General features: G+C 46.6%; 6 protein-coding genes across 6 annotated transcripts; 3 read left to right on the top strand and 3 right to left on the bottom strand.

The window, feature by feature from the left end:
- Positions 1-576: 576 nt before the first annotated feature.
- PADG_07595 (uncharacterized protein) lies at positions 577-1271 on the bottom strand (the record flags this gene model as incomplete). The annotated part of the gene is made up of 2 exons (XM_010764668.1): positions 577-1095; positions 1242-1271. The coding sequence occupies 2 exons, from the start codon at positions 1269-1271 to the stop codon at positions 577-579; spliced, it is 549 nt and encodes a 182-aa protein (XP_010762970.1).
- Positions 1272-5158: 3887 nt separating this feature from the next.
- PADG_07593 (uncharacterized protein) lies at positions 5159-7673 on the top strand (the record flags this gene model as incomplete). The annotated part of the gene is made up of 2 exons (XM_010764667.1): positions 5159-6233; positions 6349-7673. 2 exons carry the CDS (start codon positions 5159-5161, stop codon positions 7671-7673), a joined length of 2400 nt encoding a protein of 799 aa, XP_010762969.1.
- Positions 7674-9569: 1896 nt separating this feature from the next.
- Positions 9570-10079, bottom strand: PADG_12322 (uncharacterized protein; the record flags this gene model as incomplete). The annotated part of the gene is made up of 2 exons (XM_010764862.1): positions 9570-9703; positions 9818-10079. 2 exons carry the CDS (start codon positions 10077-10079, stop codon positions 9570-9572), a joined length of 396 nt encoding a protein of 131 aa, XP_010763164.1.
- A 340-nt stretch (positions 10080-10419) lies between these two features.
- On the top strand, positions 10420-12801 carry PADG_07592 (uncharacterized protein; the record flags this gene model as incomplete). Its single annotated transcript, XM_010764666.1, has 7 exons — positions 10420-10472; positions 10626-10715; positions 10783-11661; positions 11727-11804; positions 11893-12435; positions 12522-12666; positions 12781-12801. 7 exons carry the CDS (start codon positions 10420-10422, stop codon positions 12799-12801), a joined length of 1809 nt encoding a protein of 602 aa, XP_010762968.1.
- A 2514-nt stretch (positions 12802-15315) lies between these two features.
- PADG_07591 (uncharacterized protein) lies at positions 15316-17115 on the top strand (the record flags this gene model as incomplete). The annotated part of the gene is made up of 1 exon (XM_010764764.1): positions 15316-17115. The coding sequence occupies one exon, from the start codon at positions 15316-15318 to the stop codon at positions 17113-17115; it is 1800 nt and encodes a 599-aa protein (XP_010763066.1).
- Positions 17116-18534: 1419 nt separating this feature from the next.
- On the bottom strand, positions 18535-20251 carry PADG_07590 (uncharacterized protein; the record flags this gene model as incomplete). The annotated part of the gene is made up of 3 exons (XM_010764665.1): positions 18535-19884; positions 19952-20033; positions 20109-20251. The coding sequence occupies 3 exons, from the start codon at positions 20249-20251 to the stop codon at positions 18535-18537; spliced, it is 1575 nt and encodes a 524-aa protein (XP_010762967.1).
- Positions 20252-22130: the final 1879 nt, after the last annotated feature.

Below are 22130 nucleotides of genomic sequence, written 5' to 3'. Positions count from 1 at the left end.
AAAGCGCCCACCCCTCCACCCCGGTCTTCTTTACACAGACCGCTAAGGCGAAACTATCACGATCCCCCCCGTATTACTGTTCACCGACCACCACCAACAACCCCCGCCCCGGGGGGGGGCGTTGGGAAGAATAAAGTAGTTTTCCTTTTGTGGCGAACGTTAATCCGTAAACCGAGAAAATCGCTTGTTTGGGTGTTGCTTTTTTGGACCTTTTTTATTTTGCCTTTCGGCTCCGCTCCTCTCACAAAGTCAGGTCCCCTCAAGCAGAGCAACCTTAACCCCGGCTGCAGGCCTGCAAGCACCCAACTAACACTGCTGCAAACTACTGTCATCCATCAACTTTGGACGGCTGGTGACGCCTAAAGCCCCTTGAACCAAGGTCCTAGGGAGTTAATAGTTAAACCCATCCAAAATTAGCCTTGTCTCTCCAAGGGCTGTTAGGGCCGTTTAACACGTTCTGTTAGGGGTGAAACCTGCGGAGATTGGAAGGGGAGATGCTTCCAAGGTTTACCTTGGCGACACGCAGGTCACCAGGCGGAGATCGGTGTTGTGTAGCCAATAGGATCGGAGTATGCCTCACCGCCATGAATGCGCTAGTCCTGTTAGGGGGATATACTTGCGGATTATCCGGTTGTTCCGGACCGAACTGCGAAATTTGTGTGCTTGCGTGGGGCCAAGTTTTTCCCTTTTCGATTCTGCCCACCTTCCGCGAGCTCCGTTTCTTGCAGTTTGGGTTTCTTTGAACGGATGGGGATGTTTCAAAGGAGGGGTTGAAGGAGAATGCGTACTGAAATTGATTCCGGTGCAGTGGGACATTGTTCTTTTACTTTTCGCTATATTATCCTCCACATGTTCGACGTACTTGTACATATTGTTGCGGTTACCCTGGCTGCTGGGAACCGTCGTGGCCAACTCTGCAAGACTGCAAGGATATCGGCACGCTTGACGCAACCGTCCACGAAACAATATAAAGGACTGGAGGAGCTTAGAGCTCGCCAATGCCCCAGAACCTGCCACATCCCAGATATGGTGATGTATCGAGATTCGCCTGTTGCTGATCTTTTCGGGAGGTTCTCCTTCAAACTTGATTTCTATCTACGGGGAATTTCCCCCTGTCCATAATGGTTGTGCAGGTTCCTATATACCCCGTGTCTATTAACGTATGATGTCACGGCGGCTCACAGCGCGCTGCCATACTGGGCAGCTAGGTACCTTCTCCCTGCCTATAGGTACCAATTTACCTGTCTGTCTACTTCATCTCCTTCCGACATTTCTCTTCTTGTATGATGCAACGTCGTGCCCAACCGTGGACCACAGCATCTGCACGCGACCCTGCATCCTGCTTTTCTTGAGGATTTTCTATTCCGGCCAAACCATCAAGTCACGGTCATCCTGTGCAATGATTATTATATTTTAAGCTAACTTAAGTGACATTGTCCCAACCCGGTGGGAAACAACGCAACTATTTATGTACCAAGGTATTGTTGTATGTCAATATCTTATAATTGTTCCGCAACGCTGGGAGAATCTGGAGGCCCAGGCCCACGACTCCACGAGGCCTGATATACATTTCGTTTATATCGTTAACTTCCGTCGTACCCTGCCATGTGGTGACTGCAACGGAGATCCGATTTCTTTGTATCAGGCTGTGGCTGGATCTGCCAGTTTCCAAAGTTGTTGCACATGTGTATGAGTGCAGTAGAATTTGATCTACCTTAAACATAGATTATTGTATTTCTGCTCAACATGTTTTCGATTTGATGCTGAATGTTACGTTTTGTTTTTTGCTCTTTCTCCGCAAGTGAGACCCTATTGTCTCTTCATGTCAAGTGTGGGGACAGGATCCTACCTAGATTAACATTTCTGAAAACGGCTGCATAGGTGCTCCGGATAAGTAGCCAGAGTCTATTCCATCCGACCTAGCTGTCTGACAGCCGGCCTGAGTCTGGAGCCAAAGCTCTGATAGGGGGAAGCCAACCTCGGACAAGCGAAGATACGGAGAAACATCCTCAAATATCACATGCACGGAATGATCCCTTTTGAGACCATTTAAAGATACTAATCTCATTTATTCTTACGATGTATTAGATCCATGGTCCCATGATCATCCTGCCATCTCTACACAGGTCTGTCGATGGTCTTTGGGAGCGGGTATTTACCCTAGGCACCTGCGTATCTTTTGCGTGTCTCCTCCCCCCCCCCCATGCTCCCTCCTCTACTCAACTCCTCTCCTTTCTCTATATCCAGCTCTCCCCCACCCCACTTGGGATCGAACAAGTCAACTAAACCCGGGCATGCTGATATATTCCGGGGACATTTTCCCCATTTCCCCTCCCTTGTCCCCATTAACTACTCTATGTTACATCATAACCACTCTGTGTCTCTCACCTGAATAAGCCCCCTAGTTGCACACAATGCGTGTACGGTGAATTCACAGATACAAAGCACAAACAAATCACAATCCCAACATATCATCGTCTACAATGCACCCCTAGAATCTCCCTGTATATGCCAGAACATCTCTTCACAGAGGTGTGGGGAATTTCTGTCATGTACATATGCAAACTGGTTGTTGTAAGTACAATCTCATTGAGTCGCTAGTTTGCAAGATACCTTGCCACAAACGGTTACCCGGTCCTCTCCCTCAGCCATCCAGCACTGCAGGAGAACGGCTCTGTTGTGTATCTTTAGAGGTGAAAGAAGGTCGCATCAGTTGGGTGAAATTTACTGGCTGTCCTCGTGATGACAATGGAGATGGAGAACGATGCTAGCTCACAGATTTGTCTGATATACCAAGTGGATTAAGCACGACGAAATGACAGACGTATTCGCTGGGTCTACGAACGAATAGGGCTCGTCACATGAATACTCCGGGTGCGTGGTCTACTTTGAATAGATAATAACTCGAGCAGACAAAACCATAAGAAAAGTCCTTTGTTTTGGAGAGTCTTCTGGATCCTGGATCAAGTAACTACCCAGGTTAGCTATGCATCGTTTCTTCTGTCAAGGTTAGGAGATAGTCAAGCAATCTTGCGGTTCCTACCGCAGGAATCTCGTCATTTAGGATGCGGATAACGTAGCCATATAATTTCTCCTGGAGTGAACAGGGCAAAAACTTGTTGCCCTAGCCATGCCCTCAACGGTGCCGTTTCAACCGGCCGTTGGTTTTCTCTCCTTTCGCAGGTTATCTGCCCAATTATATTGCTACTCTGACGTAACTATATTTGAATAGTTACCAAACAGTATTAGATAGGATCTCTCCCAGAAACCCCCGCTGCACCGACTTGATAAACTGGGTAAACTATATTTGTCCCGGTTGGTGAGTTGACTTTGAATCATGTCATCTCTAATAGCTGCCTTTTAAGACTGGCCTAAAGGATCCCCTCGACAAAGCAATCGTCAATTTCTCTGCAGCTGTTTCATCTTAACTTGGTCGTAGGCAGCCATGAGCCTAATTTAGGGCGTTTCATGCCACAACACCCAAGCTACTTCGGCTCTGAGCCAGTCGGCGGCGTTCCTGACCGACGAGCCATGCTGGTTTGGAACACCAACCCCAAAACCAACTTCAACTTCTCTGGCAAAAGAAGCAACGCTTCCAACTCCCTCTTCAAAACTCTTGTCCGTTGTCAACACTAATCAGTGGCAGCAAGCAACAGCAAATGACAGCAAGAAATAGGTTAAGCGTCATGGCCTTTTCAGACTGACTGGTCCTTGATTATGATCATTGCGAGGCAAAGTTATCTACGTGAACCCTGTTTGTCGCTGGCAGTCCCAACAGCGACGCGCCAGACTCTTCCAGGGCAAAGAGAGTGAGAAGAAAGCGGTAACTCCCCAAAAGTGAAATGAAAAGGTAAAAAAAAAAATATATAAATAAATAAATAAAAAAAAATGAAAAGAAGAAAATGATCGTCATCACTGGCATGTTGTTCCATGCAGTGGATCCCATATTGCTTGGAGAGATTCCCGCCGTCGCACCTCCAGGTGTCTTCTATTATTATTGACCCCGTGGAACAGGGCGCGTTATATATATCTCGGGCGGCTCGGGAAATGAACGCATCTTACCTCCAGGACTCGGGCGGCGTTTGAAACGCATTTTCCCCTTTGCTCTTCCTCGAAACCTAACCCTCGTCATGTGCATTGTTTGGTTGCACGCTGTCCTCTAGCAATCTATTGGCTAGCATTTCGCCTTTTCTAGCAGAGTGCTCCTGGATGCTATAAGGGGGATTTCTTCCCTGCTCTAATAATATTGAGAGCCCTCTCATGAACTCTCTGATGTATCATGATTGTCTCGTTGTACTTGGGCGTTTGGATGTTTGGGTGTTTGGGAGATCTATTGGATCTCACATATTTATTCGTCCTCAGTGAAGTATTTTTGGGGATTCTGCTTTTCTCTCATATTTTCTTCCCTTGGTTTTTCCCCTTCCTCTCTCTTTTCCTTCGGTTATTTGGTTGCATTTCTTTCCTGCTATTTATTTTGCTCTGCCTTGGTTTTTTCAGTGGGCAGGGGGAAACTTGACAATGAATCCCATTGTCAAACCCACCCATTTTTTTCTATATAATTTATTGCCTATGACCGGCTCTTCCCTCGTGCCGTGAATGAATGGAATGAATGAATGAATGACTTTCTAACCAAGTGTTTTAAGCTCCTTGTACTTATACTTTTATCATTCAACTTTCCTATCACACTCTTCTATTCATTTTCAACATTCTAGATGAAAGTTACCCCTTGCCTTCATCCCCATTCATTGAAGGATATATTGAAATATGTTCATGGTGAGTTCCGTGTTAATGTGCCTAAAATGTTTTGCCCCGACACAGATCCAATCACCCGCTTTCCGCCATCCATAGAATTGTGCTTGGTTTTATGCTTCTCTTCTGCTGCCATTTGCATGTTTTCTCTTCTTTGCTCGATGTGTCTTTTCACTCCCAGCCCTCACTGACACTGGTAGAAGCATCTATTCAAATCTCTTGACATCGCTGGCCGTGTCTTTCTTCAATCATCATCATCATTATTATCATCGATATCGATATCAACATCGACTTCAGCATCACCAGCGTTTTGCTATACGTCAACTCCCATTTCTTTGACGTCATTTACTCAAACTGTATATTCTCTTCTCACGTATCGACCACAAGAACACGCGGAACCACGATCGCTATGCGCAAGCTGCGATCAATATTAGCCTTGACGGCCAGTGCTCTTTACCTTTTCCCAACCATTGCGGGGCATAGTTGGGTTGAGGATCTCACCTTGATCGCGCCAAACGGTACCTTTACGGGCCCTCATGGTTATTCTCGTGGATTTGCTCCTCGCAAGGAGGGCTATAAAGATGCATTAATGAAACATCAACTACCTCCCGAACGGGCCCTATTACCTGGAGAAGCAACAGCTGGGATCCTCCCCAACGACACTATGTGCAAGGAATCTCAACTCGAACCAATTCAATCTGATGGATTTCCGCGTCTGAAGGCTCCACCAGGAGCACCAATCGCATTGAGATACTTAGAGAACGGTCATGTATCTTTTCCAAATACCCCTGAGGGCAAACCTCATGGAGGTGGCAAGGTATATGTATATGGTACGACACAGCCCCGACGCAGGGAAACATTTTGTTCAATTCACAATGTCTGGAACAAGGAGGGAACTGGTGGTGATCGTAGGGGAATGCTGCTTTCAGTGCATAACTTTGATGATGGCAGATGTCATCAGATAACCAGCGGAAGTCCAATTTCAAAGCACCGACAAAACCAGTTCTCGTACAGAATCAACGGCAATAATGCAGAGCTCTGGTGTCAACACGATCTCGCTCTTCCACAAAACGCCCCCGTCGGGAAGCCATACACACTCTACTGGGTATGGATCTGGGACACAATGCCTAATATAGACCCGAATGTGAAGTCGGGCAAACAAGAGACATACACGACCTGTCTGGATGTTGACATTATCGCACCGTCAGGCGATCTGAAGGTGGCGACCAAGGGAGAATTGCCTATGTTGAAATATGTTCAAGATCAAGATGTTGGCTCGGCTGCGATACCATCCCAGTTTGAGAACCTTAAAGCTCCGATTATTCCTGGCTATTCGAGCTCAAATCCCCCAGCTTTAGAGAAACCAGCGTCAACTACTAGAGCGCCAGCTCCATCGGCTTTTAAGCCTAAACCTGAGCCAGAGCAAGAGCCAGAGCCAGAGCCAGAAGATGACGATTGTGACACCCCTTCCACGACTGTTTCAGGTGAGTAATGACACGGTATAACCGCGATTTTGACATCCTTTTCCGTTTCTTTCTCCCTCTATTCTTCAACGCCCTCCAGCACCCAATGAGACTCTAACCACTCACTGCCTCTCAGCACCCCAAACACCCTCTAAGACCCCATCAAATTCAAAACCCGCCATCATTCCTTTGTTTGCTTCTACATCATCCTCAGCAACTGCTACAGCGTCCATCTCTTCGGCATCTCCTGATTCTGCCTCCACAAGCAACAATGGTGGCGCCATACGTACGACCTTTCGAATGACCTTCGGCTCGATTGTGAGGGGCGGTTCTGCTACAGCTAGCTCCACGCCAACAACCGTCCCTGAATCAAGTTCTACGAAATCACCTGGGGATGCATTTAGAATCATCCCCTCTGCTAATATTTCACCGAGCCTTTCATCTTATCCCTTGCTCATTTCTGGAATTAATTTTGGACCAGCAACTGCAACAACTGCTGCTGCCCCATTCCTAGCCACATATGAAGTTGTTGCGTCCAGTCAAGCCTCCTCACCAGACTCAATCCCGACCCCGTCAACTTCAGAGTCTCTCTTGGTGATTTCTATAGTGAACTCTGGGCCCGCATCTGCAGTAATTGCCATCACCCCATCCCTATCTTCTGATGATATTGTTGCACCCACTCCACCACCCTCATCAGACTCAATCTCAACATCGAGTGAGAACGATGAATTTGTAGTCTCTCCAATAACTCTGGGTGACGATGGATTGGTATTACATTCCACCCCAAGCACCGCAGCACGACTCACCCCCAAAACTACAGCTCTCCGTAGCACCACAACTATAACTACATCTTCCACTGCAAGTGCCACAGCACCACCCAACGAAAAAACTACAACTATCCGTGTCACTAGCACCATAACCATATCCTCCACAACCACCCAACCACCCCAATCAACAGCAACATGTCCAGAATCCAACCCACCCGCCACCATCCTATTACCCTCCCGTTTGCCCAGTAGTAACAATGCGTCGTATAATATATCTTTAACCATTCTCCCAACACAAACAGAACTCTCCCTCCCCAAGGCAATCGAATACCTGAAAACCACAGTTACTGTAAAAGAAACAATAACCATCTACGCTACCTCCACACCCGTTGTGCCCCCTGGACAAGAGCAGCCGCAAGCTCAAGCGCAGATGGCCTCCTCCTCCGCATCCCCGTCGTCTGGGTTCATAGTATCGACTCGCCCGTCTCCACCTCAATCCTCGCCTTCAGCAGCAGAACTTCAACCAGAAGTGACTCCAGGAGCAGACTGTGATTTAAACGATCAAGCTGCTCCGTCCCAGTCACCAGGGCCACCCCCTCCTCCGGCGGCACCGAGCAAAAGAGCATTCCGAACACTGAGCTCCCGTTTTCGAAGGAACCTGGCTGAAATCCTCTCCAATCGTCAGATTGAGTGAAATGAGATTCATTGTGATAGTAAAGGCGTGTGAACACGGATTGATGTTGAATCTCCCCTCCTCGCACTGAGGGTCAAGCTGATGATCCTGGGAGCCTTGCCTCCTCGACGATTGAAACAACCGAACGACAGGGCGGCAGATTCCATACCCAGGGACGTCCTGATTATTTGAAGACAAATCTACACCCGAAAGTATGGACAACTGCATCCTCCACCCACTCCATGGCTGGATCCAGAGACATAGGCGGAGGCTGAAACCTTTCGTGTTCACCCCATTCCTGCCAATCTCGTTCTCTCAATGGATGTTTTGCACCGTTGAGCCACGACGGGGTTGTTCAGACACGCTATCGCCCTCGAAGATCTCGCGTTACTTTTCCTTTTTATGTTTAAGAGTTGTACAGTGTTTCTTATATTATGGCATATCACAATGCATATCACCCTGCATGGAATTTAGGTGTTGCTTGTTTCTCTACTCTGCATGGTTTTTCTTATGATGTTTTATCTGCTCAGATCTGCGATCTGTGGGACTCCCGTTTTTGGTAGCGACTCGACTAGTCGTATTTCTTTTGTTACAGTGCTTTCCTTTCTCGCAACGCGTGTTTCATTATTTTTGTAACTTGATTGCTGTATTTTTATTTTATTTTATTTTTCTTGGTTGGCGAGGGATATGGTCGATTGTTGGCATTATGACGCGCTTATCCTGCGACCCTATTTGTTATATAAAGTTTTCATATTGGGATGGGAGAGCGAATAGGATTTGAAAAGGGATGAGGAAGATGCCTTTGGAAAACCTCCTTTCCGTTAGAGTCGCGGGAAGGTATACGAACTTTTTATATTCTGGAAAGACAAATCCAACCCCATGTCCCATATAACTGCTGTTCTGTTTCTAAAGACAATTTCCTCATCAAATAACTAGTTCCTGAAACCTTTGTGAATCATTTGAGGAAACAAAGAAACAAGCCACGTCAAACATCAAATCTATAGTTAACTACCTACCCATAAAACTCTACCATCCATGTCTTATCCTGCTTCCTAAGATCCACCACTATAAATATCCAACCCCAGGCGTTCAACTACGAACAAAACCCACCCCCTGATACCATCCCATCGATATATATTTGCGAAACAATAGAGCCACGCTGACAAGTCGTTAAGGTTTAACGGTCCCTTGCGCTACTCCAACGGCTAGGAGATGGAGCTATTCCTTTTGTGGCGAGGATAGGTGCAGTGAGCATGGAGTAGTCTGTCTATTGGCATTGTGCAAAGGGGTTTATTTGGGCTCCTGGTACCTCCGTAATCAATGCAGACTTGATATCCAGTTTCTTCAAGGAAGTCAATTTACCATTTGATGTAGGCCGTCGTTGCTTACTCTTCCAGGTGCTACGTATTCTGAAGTAACAGCTTCGCAAGAGGTATGTCATTGATATATCATCTTCTATTCAAATGAGGACCCATTTTCCAATTATAGTTTTATGTTTCCCTGGGTTTACAGCCCTGAAGTTGGTTGATATTGATATTCTCGTGTTACTCCCACAGTGACAGGAACCATCTGAATATGCAGCTTTCTCAATATCCCATCTACAAAAGTAGGAATAAAAGATTTGGGTTGTTGTTTCTATCTCTCTTTGAACCTTTTTAAACCTTCTGTCGGTAAAGGCATCTAGTATTCGATGGTTTCTTGTGCTTCTACTTCCTGATTGCCCATCGGATGCATCCTCGAAGACATGGATCTTATTTTCAGAAGAAATCCGTCTCATTTTGTATTCACGAATTGAAACGTTATGCAACATGCCTGATCTCAGGATTTGGTTGATGCAAAACAAGAAGATGTGCGAAGAAACTTCTTCCAGAGCTTTGGACAAGTTGGAAAAGAGTATTCACATCTTCAAGAAGTATTCTACATGGCTCTTTGAGGAGTCCATTCGCCTGTTCCAGTTTCAATAGTGGTGCCACTTGTGAGAGGAAACAGTGGACTTGTTTCTTCATCATTACAATTATCTATGGCAGCAGGTTTCAATTCTTCATAATATACTACAGTATTCCGAAGTTAGTTACATGATCAATCACATCAATTCAGTGAATTAAAATTGGGGGAAGCATAGAAATAATAATATTCCTGTCTGCGAACACAGTATAATTTTACACTTCCAAGCTGGGCCATATTTTGCCTTTCTGAAGAAAAAGACTCCGGCAACGTTTCACCTCCCCCATCTTCTTGCTCGCGCCTAGATCTAGGGAGTCGGTGGCTACACGTTTGTTCAAGACGTTCCAAGGTGGCATTTCGACAAGCTTTCTCGGTGTTGTTCGGACAGGTTACGCGCGACAGCTTACAGGGCTGCAATGGCCGGGCTGCAGGGGCGAAAATGACACACCGTCTCCAAATACGAGCTCCTATGACGAGTGCCATAATCCCGATGATCTGGTGAGGGCAATGAGGGGAATGTAGCTGAAAATGCCAGATGACAGAACGAAAATAGACAATACAGTCTCCTCCCTACAGTTACAGAATTGAGAAAGGGAAAACCTCCATGGTTGAGCTCCAACAGCTCGCTTCACATAAATTGGCGTCTTGCTCAGTTCCACCAATTTAGTTAGCAGCAGTTTTCGTCAGCGATGTTTATTACGATCTGATCTTTTAAACCTCCGCGGTTACGTGTTCGATTCATCTTCATTCTCCACCGTGCCCATCGCTCACCCTGTCTCGACATTTTCTAAAAACTAAAGGGTAACATTACTAACCGAGGACCATGAGCTATCCACGCAAACGCACATTTCTTGCGTGCGATTTCTGTCGCCAAAGGTCAGTTAGCTCGAGTTCATGCTGCAGTTGGCCTGCCAAGCGGAACCAGCCCTGAAGATCTGTCCTCGCATGGCAGTTCGGATCAGAGGGTACCGTATTTGTGTAATATCCGCCCCAATTAACTTTCTGATACTAACATCGTTCCCCTTCTAGAAAACGTCGCTGCGATGGGAAGAAGCCAGTGTGTGGCAATTGCACCGAGGCAGAGGCAAACTGTCACTACCAGGAGCTCCCAACTCAGCGGTATGCGCGGTAACTGTCAGTTATTACCTTTAATATAGGGGGACATTGACGGATGCCTTTCATACAGCCTGGATCCTTCAACTATTCCGGCAACAATATCAAGACGATTCGAACGGATCGAAACGCTGCTCCAGACGCATTCGGAAGCAATCGCTGCTATTTCTCAACAGCACGCTTTAGGGGCATTACCATCATCACAGGCAGCCTCGGATGTTCTCCCTTTACCGGCATATTCAACAACTGGGCCCCCGCCACAGGCTAGCTTATCCTGCACCAATACACTGCACGCCAAATCTCCATCAGTTTCGCGAACGCCGGTCCCGGATGCCGGTCCCGAATTTGCTGACCCGAGTGCGGAATTACCCTCTTTCATAATCCCGTCAATACATCAGACATCAACAAATAGTCTGCTAGCGTTACCAATCGTTAAGTCTTTGGCAGGAGAGTTTCCAGAAGATTACTTCTTTCGAACAGAGTCCCAGCGATCTCCGCCGCCGGGGAGCTGGATGACTCCCGAACAGAATCTGCCGTATATCAGCAGAGATGTCACTGATTTGCTAATAGCTACGTTCTTTTCCATGGTTCATCCGTGCCATCCGATTCTAGATCCCGACGAATTTTACACGACATATGAAAACGTAATGGCCACCGGTCTAGATTTCAGCTTGCAGTCGGCCCTGTGTCTTGTGGTTTTTGCGCTGGGGGTTGTTGCCTCACAAGCTTCAGGGGATGGCGCCCGCAGTGGTGACTGGGCTCCTGGGATGGAATACTTCCAACCTGCATTGCAGATTCTCATGGCAGAGTCTGCGGTATCGTTGGGGTCTAACTTACTTCTGCCTCAGACCTTGATATTCGGTGGAGTTTACTTTGCTTATATAGCGCGACCTCTGCATACCTGGAAGCTCATTCATTTAGCTTCTACAGATGTGCAGTTGCTGTTGTCCAGGTTAGTGGTTGGACGCAATATTTGGGACTACGGAGGGTTCAAGAGCTCAGTTAACGAACTTGCAGGAGTAAAGATATCGATGCCGACGAATCTTACAAAGAGCGGATCTTGGAGGCTTGCTGGAGCTGCTTTCTTATTGAATGGTTAGTTTGCACGAATTATCTATATTCCATGAAAAAAGAAAGTAAGAAGGGAAAAGCCCGGGTTATCCCAAGTTCATATTATATTTAGTGACCTCCTTGGCGAGTTTAACCTTCCACGAAGTGGAATCGAAACTTTCGTCGATGAGATGCCGTTTCCCAAAGCTGGCAATCTAACCGATCGAGACGAACTGAGCTACCTTGCAGAGATATCGATGAGACGCCTCCTTAACCGAGTTGACAACTCGATATGTAGCAGAGCGGAAACCAGCTCCAAGTCTGATATATCCGCGTTGGCAATGTCTATGACATCGCTGACAACGATCACGTCCGAACTTGATCAACAACTTTTACTATGGTACAACTCTGTCCCAGATATAATCAAACCAACTCTTGGTGTAGATTCAAATATCGATGATCGCGAAAGGATGCTGAGGATTCGCTACTATGCAGCAAGGCACATCATTCACCGTCAATATGTTTTATATGCCGTTTCACTCCCGGGGGGCGTGGAGCCCACACAGATGATCTTGGAGAAATCACAGGTCTGTATCGAGAGCTGTCGGCTATTCCTGCAGAATACAGGAGAAATTTTAAAGAAGCCTTCGCAGTACACTTGGACACTATCGTATTCGTGAGTTGGATTTTCTTCTCCCTGGCACTATGGCTACCTCTCCTATATGTCCATTATCATCTAAGCTCTAACCGCAGACGCTTCAGATCTCTGGGTGCAGTTCTAGTCTTGACCATTGCCTCACAGTCTCCACATCTAAAACACTTGGTTCCAGATATCCTTCCCCTACAACAAATTCTAATGGAGAATACCACAAGATGGGCTGCCCCAGAGTCCAGCTTTGAAACCATTGTATGGATTCTAAGTGACATAATAAGAAAACAGCAATCCGCTGATTCTTTTCCACCACTGTACTCTTTTAATACCAAACCGACACAAAATCAGTCTAACATATCCCCAGAATAGAATCAATTTCTCCATTCCTAGGAGTATATTATTTTTGAAATCCAAAATCAGCACAAGCTCCCTATAGTTTCAGAGAAGAAGATGGATGTTGAACAATACGGAGTAGGAACTTGAGAAAAGAGAGATTGAGTTGGGAGAATCGTGCCTTGTAATTATGGCCATTGCCGCTTAAGAAAGGAAAGAGAAGCGAGAATGAGAGGAATGGGCTGAGTGTGAGTCTATGATACTAGTTGTTGGATGTTTAGCAATACTTATGATATCCATGAGTTGTGTAATGAATGAAAGAATGCTAGCAGGAAATATTCCTTGTCATAGACATACGGAGGTTATCGGCATGGAAGAAACACATTCCTATCACAGATAGGAGAAGAAAGGAGAGAGAGAGAGAGAGAGAGAGAGAGAGAGAGAGAGAGAGAAAGAAAAAAGTTCAGACTTCGAAAGACAATTTTCTGTCTCTATAGTTCAATAACAGTCACAGCATCAGAACTGTCTAAAAGAGTCAACAAACCCTGAGTGATGTCCTCGATCATGCTGCCATATACCTACCTCAAAAAGGTTTCGCATCTTTGAAGTGTAGCACGGGCAAACTGGTAGAGTCGCGTAAATAAAATAACATACGCAGCACCCAACATCATTCCAGTGCGAGACTGCTGCTAATGAGCAAAGGCACATCATACTGCACATGTAGATCCACCACGCTCGCCTCAACCCATCTCAATTAGTTACTTGATACCGGTATTGGACTGGAGAAACACTGTCCTGGAATTTTCTGCCGTCAACCAGAAGACATGCTATCAACATACCCTGTCCCCCGAACAATGGGGCGTGCCAGTCACAGGGCCCCCCATTCCTTACATCCGCTGGAAGCTGGTAGAGAGGGCAAAAGACATTGGAGATAGGTAGCGTGGTTCCGGATGCGGCGAAAAAGGCACAAATAACGGGAATCAGGGGGGGAGGGGGGGGGAAGAAAAGGTTGTTTAAAAAAAATAAAATAAAAAAAAATAAAAAATAACGAAATCTGCACACGGATCCACAGAGAAGAGACTGCAACTCCACAAATCAGTAGAAGTATAAAACGGGTACGGGAGGGATATTAGGGGCAACTAAGTGAAGCGAGTTGCACATCCTCTTATCCCGTCAAACCCCAGAGTCCTATTGATCGCATAACGAGCTAAGATTTGGTAACTATTGATAAGTTACCTGATAGAATATTCACTGCAGTTGGCAGAATATAATAATCAGTCACTGGTCAATTCCAGTAGATCTCTGTGTATATTGTCTGATGAGGATACAACAACTGTGTATCTCTGCGTTTATTAATCTGATACGCATATATATTTTATTTGCCCCGGCGTTCCTACGTATTGATTGGCTGCTCGCTAACCCACACCAGATGCAATACTATTTATAGCCCCATCGGTGTGTGTGTGTTCCTCTACCCGCCCCAACTTTTGTGCTGTTCAGGCTCCTCAAATCAAACATCCAACGTCCTCAAACTTCCCGTCAGCCCAAAGTTGCTTTTGATTTGCCCCCCGCCGCCAAACATCGAGACCTTCAAACCAGCCTGCACAGTCCGCTCTGATTGTTCTTCCCCCTCCCTCTCTCAACCTCTTTGCCACTTATTCCACTCCTCCCCCTGGTTTGCCTGCTGGCCCCGTATCGCCCCGCCACTACCGCTTTTTATTTATTTATTTATTTATTTATTTTACCTTTCAGCTTATTCTCCCTGGGTATCTGTTGATCAGATCTTGCCCCAGACTTAACTAATGCTGCCTGGTGCCTAGCAACGACAACAAGCACGGTAGGTACCTATTTCGCCTCTGCGGCCTCTCCGCGCCCCATCCACCAATATCTCTCTGGCCACCGGCTCTCTACTGAATAACTAACCCTCGTATCTCTTTTCACAGCTGAAGCACAGCCGATCTAGCTCCTTAACGTTAAAACTCTTTTTGAATCGGCGCTTATTCGGCTCCATTTACCACCACCAACCACCCACCCCACCCTCGTCTACTCCAGTCAGCACATAAGCCTTCTATCTCCTGCACACCCTGTCGACTTGCTACTTGTGACTCCCATAATTGTTTCGAAACATTCTTGTCGTACTGGATCTCTTATTGGGCGAGTTCTCTCTCCTCAGGCGTATCGCATTCCACATTAATAATCAAACTCCTTCCTACCCCCCTCCTACGACGGCCGTAAATGAGCAATCGCGACGTGTGCGGGGACAAAATTTTTGTAATAGTTGTTGCTCTTACAAATCCAGGTGCCATCTCTTTCTCCGCGACGGCCTGGTTGCTCTCTCGTTTGTGGGATTCTCTGCACGTCGACATATTTGCTGGAGTCACTTGATGTCCTATATATGAATATGGACCGCTAGGACTGTGGAGGAAATCATTCACGAATACTTCTACGGGCTTTACGTATTGAATAAGCGATTCACGTTTGACGGATAATCCATACAAATAGCACAACTTAAAACATTCGCGCAAACACATGGGGATTGGAACCATCCCGTGTTCCTCATCCAGTGTCTCAATGTCTACGACGATACCCCCTCCCGCCTCTTCCCCCTCTGAGGTTAACAAATTCTCCTCAATCCCGACCATTTCTCCTATTCCATCACTCACAACATCACCGGCCTCAAGACGGTCAAATATTCAACGGCCATCATCATTTGCAAAGAATCGCTTGTCAACATACTCCTCCACCTCCCCCACCTCTCAAAATTGCTCACGTCCCGCATCGCACGCTTTTCCAATTTTCCATTCAAGTCTCCCCTATGCCTTGGTACGAGACTTCGCCTACCCACCCATCCATCCTCTCCATTACGGGTCACCCTCAATTGAGTCAGGCATCTCTTCTCCGGTGAGCGAAGCTCGACGGTTATCCGATCCCGCCGGACCCTCATGGGATGGCGCACGCAGTCATTGGCCTTCGACGTCATGGAATCCAGACACTATGTATAGCAATCAGCAACTCCCTGCAATGACGTTTGGAGATGGTCCTCCCTATAGTGAAGATGAAGACTTGCATAGCCCCGTCGTGACAACGACCCGACACCGCAAACATAAATCTGCATATGCAGGGTCCGAATATCACAGAGGGAGAAGTCCCGCTGCTAACAATGGCGATTCATCTTATTCCGCTCAAGGTGATGAGAGAGGTATTCTTGTTGGGGTAAACGGCGACGGGAGCACGACATATTACGTCAAAGATCATGATGCCGTTGAAGACGGACCAGGAGGGGAATATGTTATATACCCAGCCAGAGATAGCGTTGGTGGACCATCATACCTGAGCCCGAACTCACATCGTCAACTTGGTCGACGCAGAGACTCCCATTTCGCCGCGTCATTCCAAGGCAGACAAACCCTCGAACCAGACATGGAACTACAATCCGACGACGACATTTCGGAAGATGATGAGGCGTGGAGAGATTCCTCACGCTATTCCCGAGATTACCAATTCACAATCGTGTCGCCTGATGAAGAAATGCACGGCAAAGCCGTTGCGCTTTTCGACTTTGATCGCGAACATGAGAATGAGCTCCCGCTCAAGGAGGGCCAGGTTATATTGGTGTCTTATCGCCATGGGCAAGGCTGGCTCGTTGCTGAGGACCCCAAGACGGGAGAGAGCGGACTTGTGCCGGAGGAATTCGTTCGTTTAGTTCGGGATATCGAGGGGGGCCTTAATGGGCTGAACGGTGCGCTTTCTGGTTCCTTGACAGTGGGAGGAGAAACCCCCTCTCCGGATTCAGAATCTACGCCAACTCAGTGTGAAAACCACAATGAACTACCGGCCCGTGACACCTCATCCGACCAGTCTGCGCAGCAACAACAGAGTAACGGCAATACACCTAACGATACCGACGAGAACACCAACACACACCCCCCCACCACCACCACCAACAACAACAACAACAACAACAACAACAACAGTAATCATCACCAATTCAAGTGTACCGCCTCCCCCTCAAATATTAACACAAAAGGCAAACCCCAACAGGACGGAGAAAATAATCGTAATGGCAATCACAAAGACCACACCCGCGAAAAGAAGCAAAACCCTGCCATCCTCTCAACCTTCTCTACGAGCAGTCGCGATCTAGATCCCTACCCACTAGCAGGACATCAGCATCGGAAATCAACACCACCACAAATTGAACATTACGATGGCGGTGGCATAGGGAACGGAACAGGCACAGGCACAGGCGCAGGAAACCTGAGCTTGATGCCGTCTGGGATATGGGAATCATCCGTGTGCCCGAACAGTCTCCCTAATAATAAGCAGAGGACGCGGTCAGGGGAGGGGAAGGCGGGTGAAGTGACAAAATGACGGGGTGATTTATCGATCGCTTTGACGGTGTCAAATCTTTCTTCCCCTTTTCCCAATTTTTGTTGTGTTTTGTTTCTTCTTGCTGCTTGAGGAAAATTGGCTGGTGGGAGGGAGGGAGTCTTTTTTGATCCTTTTGCGCTTTGCATTTTGGCCTCTGGCCTTTACCTTGCATCTTGCTTTATTTTATTCTGCTTTTTTTCCCTTTGTAGGCTAACCCTTCGGTCTTTTTTCGTGTTCATTTTCCCATTTGGTATCCGTCGTGTGCAAGGCCAATCGTCCTCGGAAAGGCGTTTGTTGTGTATGGTATGTTTTTTACTTCTTTTTTTTACTTCTTTTTTCTTTTTGTTCCAAATATTTACCCATTATCCTTGCTTGTTTTGAAGGCCTCTTTTCCCCATTGACGTGTTCTATGAACCAAATCATTATATATTACTTTTCCCCGCGTTTCCTCGCAACATAGGATGAACAAATAATCAAGTGAGCGCTCTTATTCTCTGTCGTGAATAGGGCTCAATTAGTTTATCTAGCTATCTAGGTACCTAAGCTGCTATTTAGCACCGCTCATCTTTTTTTTTTTTTTTTTTTTTTTTTTTTCGGGTGGGGGGAGGTCTTGTTTCTTCTCACCTTTCCACCTTTTCCCATCTTGCCAAAGCTCATCCACAGTAACGCTCACGTCATAGGCATCCTAGCCTCTTCGAGATCGAGAGAGAAAAAGAAAAAATCATGCCAACTTCAAAATATGTTTACCTTTTCTGTCCACCCTTCATTCCCATTCTGACTCTCATAGGGGGAAAAAAAAAACCGAATCCGTATCTCAACCCCAATATACTGAGGAACACGCAAAATGGGAAATCGAATTTTGGGATAAATGAGAGATCGTATTCTAAAATAAAATGCCGGTCACTTCTCCTCTGCGTCAAAAAAGATGATCATATTTAGTGACTGGTTTCCTCGAAATAGGTAACTCTAAGTAGGACACCTAGGTAGTTTAAGTTGAATAGGAGAAGCGGGGCAAGCAAATGTAAGTCAAAAATACGACACATGATTCGAGAACCCAAAGGAGATATCTGAATTGGTACCTATGTCACCTGCTTACCCTAAGTCCCAACCCGACATAAACACACGCATCGTCTGTCTGCTTGCTGCTAAAATTCAAAACTAAATATATAAGTAAAAACAGAACTAAAAGAAGTGAAAAAGAAATTGAAGAGATAAAAAACCGTTGCTCCGTTCGTTCCCAGTCTTTTGTTGCTCTTCTTAAGATCAATCGTCCACATCTTCCAATATTCGTTCTGTTCTCTTCTAATTACACCCTGTCCTCCTCCTCTTCCTCCTTCTTTCTCAAACACCGCCATTAACCCTCCACTTCTAGCAATGTCTCACCCCTCTCTCTCTCCATTCCATATCCAAAAACCCATCTCAACCCAACAGATCATTGAACCCGCTACTGCTGCTCTGCGGCTTCGTGCCCTGCGACATGCTGTTTCCCAGGTTCGGAGTAGCACTAGGAGCTCCCCATAAGCTTGCACTCGTCTTCTCCTTCGCCATGCTAGCGAGATTAGGGCCCTTGGACTGTTGTGTGGACGTAGACTTAAGACCGGCGTTGCTACTGGCGGTAGACCAGAGGCTGCCAAATGCATCACCGCCTGATTTCGCTTTCGTGGCAGCTGGGCTGCTAGCCGACTTGCTGCCGGACAGTGAAGGGGCGAGAGATGATAGGGGGGGTTTAGCTTGATTTTGGGAGGCTGGTTGTGGTGCTGGAACAGAGGTGAAGTAATTTGGTTGTGGAGCTTGGTAGCCTGCTGGCGTTGGTGGCTGTGACTGAATAGAAGCTGCTGATAAACCACCACTCAGACTGATTGGTTGGGTAGATGTTGTGGAAATATTACTTGGGGATGGTGAGGTGAAATCGACAAGCCCGTTTAGATTGGCGTTCTGAGCGCCGGACACGGGCTGTGGAGCTGCATATTGGGTGGTTCTTGGTGTAGTCGATGGAGCCAGGGTTGGAGGGAGAACGGAGGAGAATTGCTGTTGGGATGGGGCAGCCTGGGCAGAGGAGGGGGCAGACTGGAAATCATCAAAATCATCATCGTCTGCAATGTTTTGGGTGACGAGGGTGTTTTTCCGACCTCCAGTTGTTTGGTTTCCAGAGATGCTGGAGAGCATGTTTGAGGGTGCAGAAATTGATGGAGCGGCGGCAAGATCTTCACTGTTGTCTGAGAACAAGTCCAACTCCGGTTTCTTGGACGGCTCAGGTTTTTTGGACTCTTGTCTAGCAGATGTTGTAGAGGTCGTGTTCACCCTGCGCTGGGTAGATGGAGCCGGAGTGATATCATCACCCTCGTCGTATTCTTCAAAACGATTACTCCTCCTCCCGCTGTCTTCATATGCCCCGCTAGTGCTACCTCCAAATCCACCTCCATCCCCATATACCCCTCCGCTATAACCGCCGTATGATGCGTCCTCCCTTCCAAACCCACCATATCGAGAACCTCCTCCAAACGAACTTAGAACCATACCACCTTCAATTCCTCCAAATTTATTCCGATTAGCTCTTGCCTTCTTTCTCTCCGCACGGATGGCGTCGACGTCGCTCAAAAGTTTTGCCAGCTCTTGGGAGCGGTTGCGCACGTTTACGCCTTGATCCTTTCCATTCTGATCGATGTAGTGAAATTGGCGTAGCATTCGGAGGAGAGAAACGTGGGAACGAGCATCGTCAACGACGCGTTCTGAGCCATTTTTAATAAGAAATTCAAGGAGTTGGAGTGCCTGGAAATAACAGAACTTGTTAGACATATCCAAGCCCGACACTAAAATTCTGATCTCAATCACATACCTTATAAATTTGTCGCCATTCCTCTGCAGTCTTCTCCGTAAATCGTTTGTATATCATTGGCATAATTTCATTGAGCAATTGACTGTGACATCACATAGATGTGGTTAATCGCGAAGTCCGCTAGAGAACAAATCAAGGAGGTGAGTTGAAAACCTACTAGTTATGGGTTGCATTTGCAATCTCCTGCATAAGGGTAGAAGAGGCACCCCAAGGTTCATTATTTGTAGCTTCTCGAACCTGTGCCCATTTGAATAAAGAAATGACATCAAATTCCAGTGAGCTAGACATGACAATATGCATAGTCACGGAGTCTGAAGCAACTTGACTAAATACTGACCTTCGCCTCCATCTCGGTATAGTTCATCACAGCTAATCAAAATCCAAAGCCGTGTCAATAATTAGCCAAAATAGTTCATTAAATGTCAAGGTAGTATAGAGGCAAATCTGACGGCAGCCGATACATAGCCAAGCTGACCCACGCTGACCAACAAGGCAGAAGGAAAAGAAACAAAAACCAACCATTTTGCACTTTTCTGACACCAGCTTTGAGGTCATACAGCGTCAAATTGCTGACCTGGTCCTTTAAGGAGTTGAAATCCATTGTATGTATGTGTGGCGGTGCGCCTTCGGGAATTCAGGGACAAGGGAGAGGGGGAAAGAACTAGAGAACAAATTCGAGGGCGATGGGCCAAGGAGCGTGGCTCAATCCAAAGACGGCTGGTAGACTTATGCGTTGTACTATGTTTATATTCGTATATGGTAAACGCAACTAGATGCGGGCACAGCAAAGTCCCTGCACGGGGGAAGTTGGTTGTGGCAGGAGAAGAGAGTGGGAAGACGTCGGAAGTTGAAGTTGAAACAGATGTTGGTTTGGATATGCCCTTCCCTGTGCGGAGCCTCAGGCCAAAAAGGACTCACCAGGAGAGAAAGTTTTTCCGAGTCCCCGTTAGGTTTTGCTCTCGTGGCGGTGCTAGTTTTTTGTTTGGTTAGCGTGAACTAGGCAGATTCCAAGATCCAATCTCAGCCCTAAGGCACCATAATTAGACGGATTTTAAGGTCTCACAATATTTTAAGAAATGAATAGTTTGCTGGGGAAGGCTGTTACGGTGATCCCGCTTAATGAGGATGCGGACAAGTATCGGAACGCTCTGGAAGAGTGGATCTCTTAAGCACAGCAGTTGCAGGGCTTCTTAGTTGACGCAGTGGGTAGTTAAACCCGGAGATATTCAGAGTGGAAGATTGAGCCTCACGTTTTGCCCTTGCTCAAGGGTATATGGGCTTGCCTGTAGTAAGAAGCAATATTACAATTGCATATACGTTGCTAACAGGTTTTGAGGAATGGGTCTTTACTCTGTGGTGGTTCGCAATAACGGAGCCGTTGATCGTTACAAGAAGGCATATATACCATCCCATCAAGATAGTATCGGAGAATCCACAGCAGCTCATAGCGGACAGACAACAAATTAAAGTGGTTCTTGGCTGTTACGCAATCATGTAGGGAGACCTCCAACTAACTCCTTAGCTTGACTGTCTTTTCATCGGGGAAAGACCAGAAAAATAATTCAAGCGGGCTTGATATAATTAAAAGGGTCGAAGTGGCTGAAATGATGGAGAGGATTGAATGGTGGTGAGATGGTGCGGTGGATGTGAGAGATCAGCTCGGGGTCACAACCAAGATAAATACATAATTTTTCCATCCTGAGACTGTTAGGCAATGTTTAGAAGTACTATAGCATGAGGGGATCAGCTCACTCGATGCCTTCGCCAGCGTAGGCCTTGATGAAGTGAGCAAGTTGATTGAGGATGCTACCAAGCTCCACGACGATTTGCTTTGTATGAGCCGACATCTTGGATAGACAGGGCGAAATAACAATTGGAGCTCTCAAAAGTGGCCTCAAGTTTTGTTTAAAAGATCTCTTGCTGGTTCATTAATATTCTATGAAATCTACAAGTGGCAAAACTGACTACGTGGATAACTTCGCGCGTAAATAGTGGATATCGCATGATCATCCATCCTTTGGTCTAACCCTGGCAGGGTTTTGCTTTGATGAAGATGGAAGGTTGGTTGAGATCAATTTGGGGGGACCTCTCGATAGGTGGTGCCCGTCTTTTCAGGCGCACCGCTGGGGATGCCCAACAGCTTCCAATGCAAGAATACAAGAAATCACGTGGGACACAA

The sequence above is a fragment of the Paracoccidioides brasiliensis genome, assembly GCF_000150735.1.
Source record: "Paracoccidioides brasiliensis Pb18 unplaced genomic scaffold supercont2.12, whole genome shotgun sequence".
NCBI lineage: Eukaryota > Fungi > Ascomycota > Eurotiomycetes > Onygenales > Ajellomycetaceae > Paracoccidioides > Paracoccidioides brasiliensis.
Note: the sequence above shows the minus strand (reverse complement) of the source record. Positions and strands in the feature narration are given on the sequence as shown.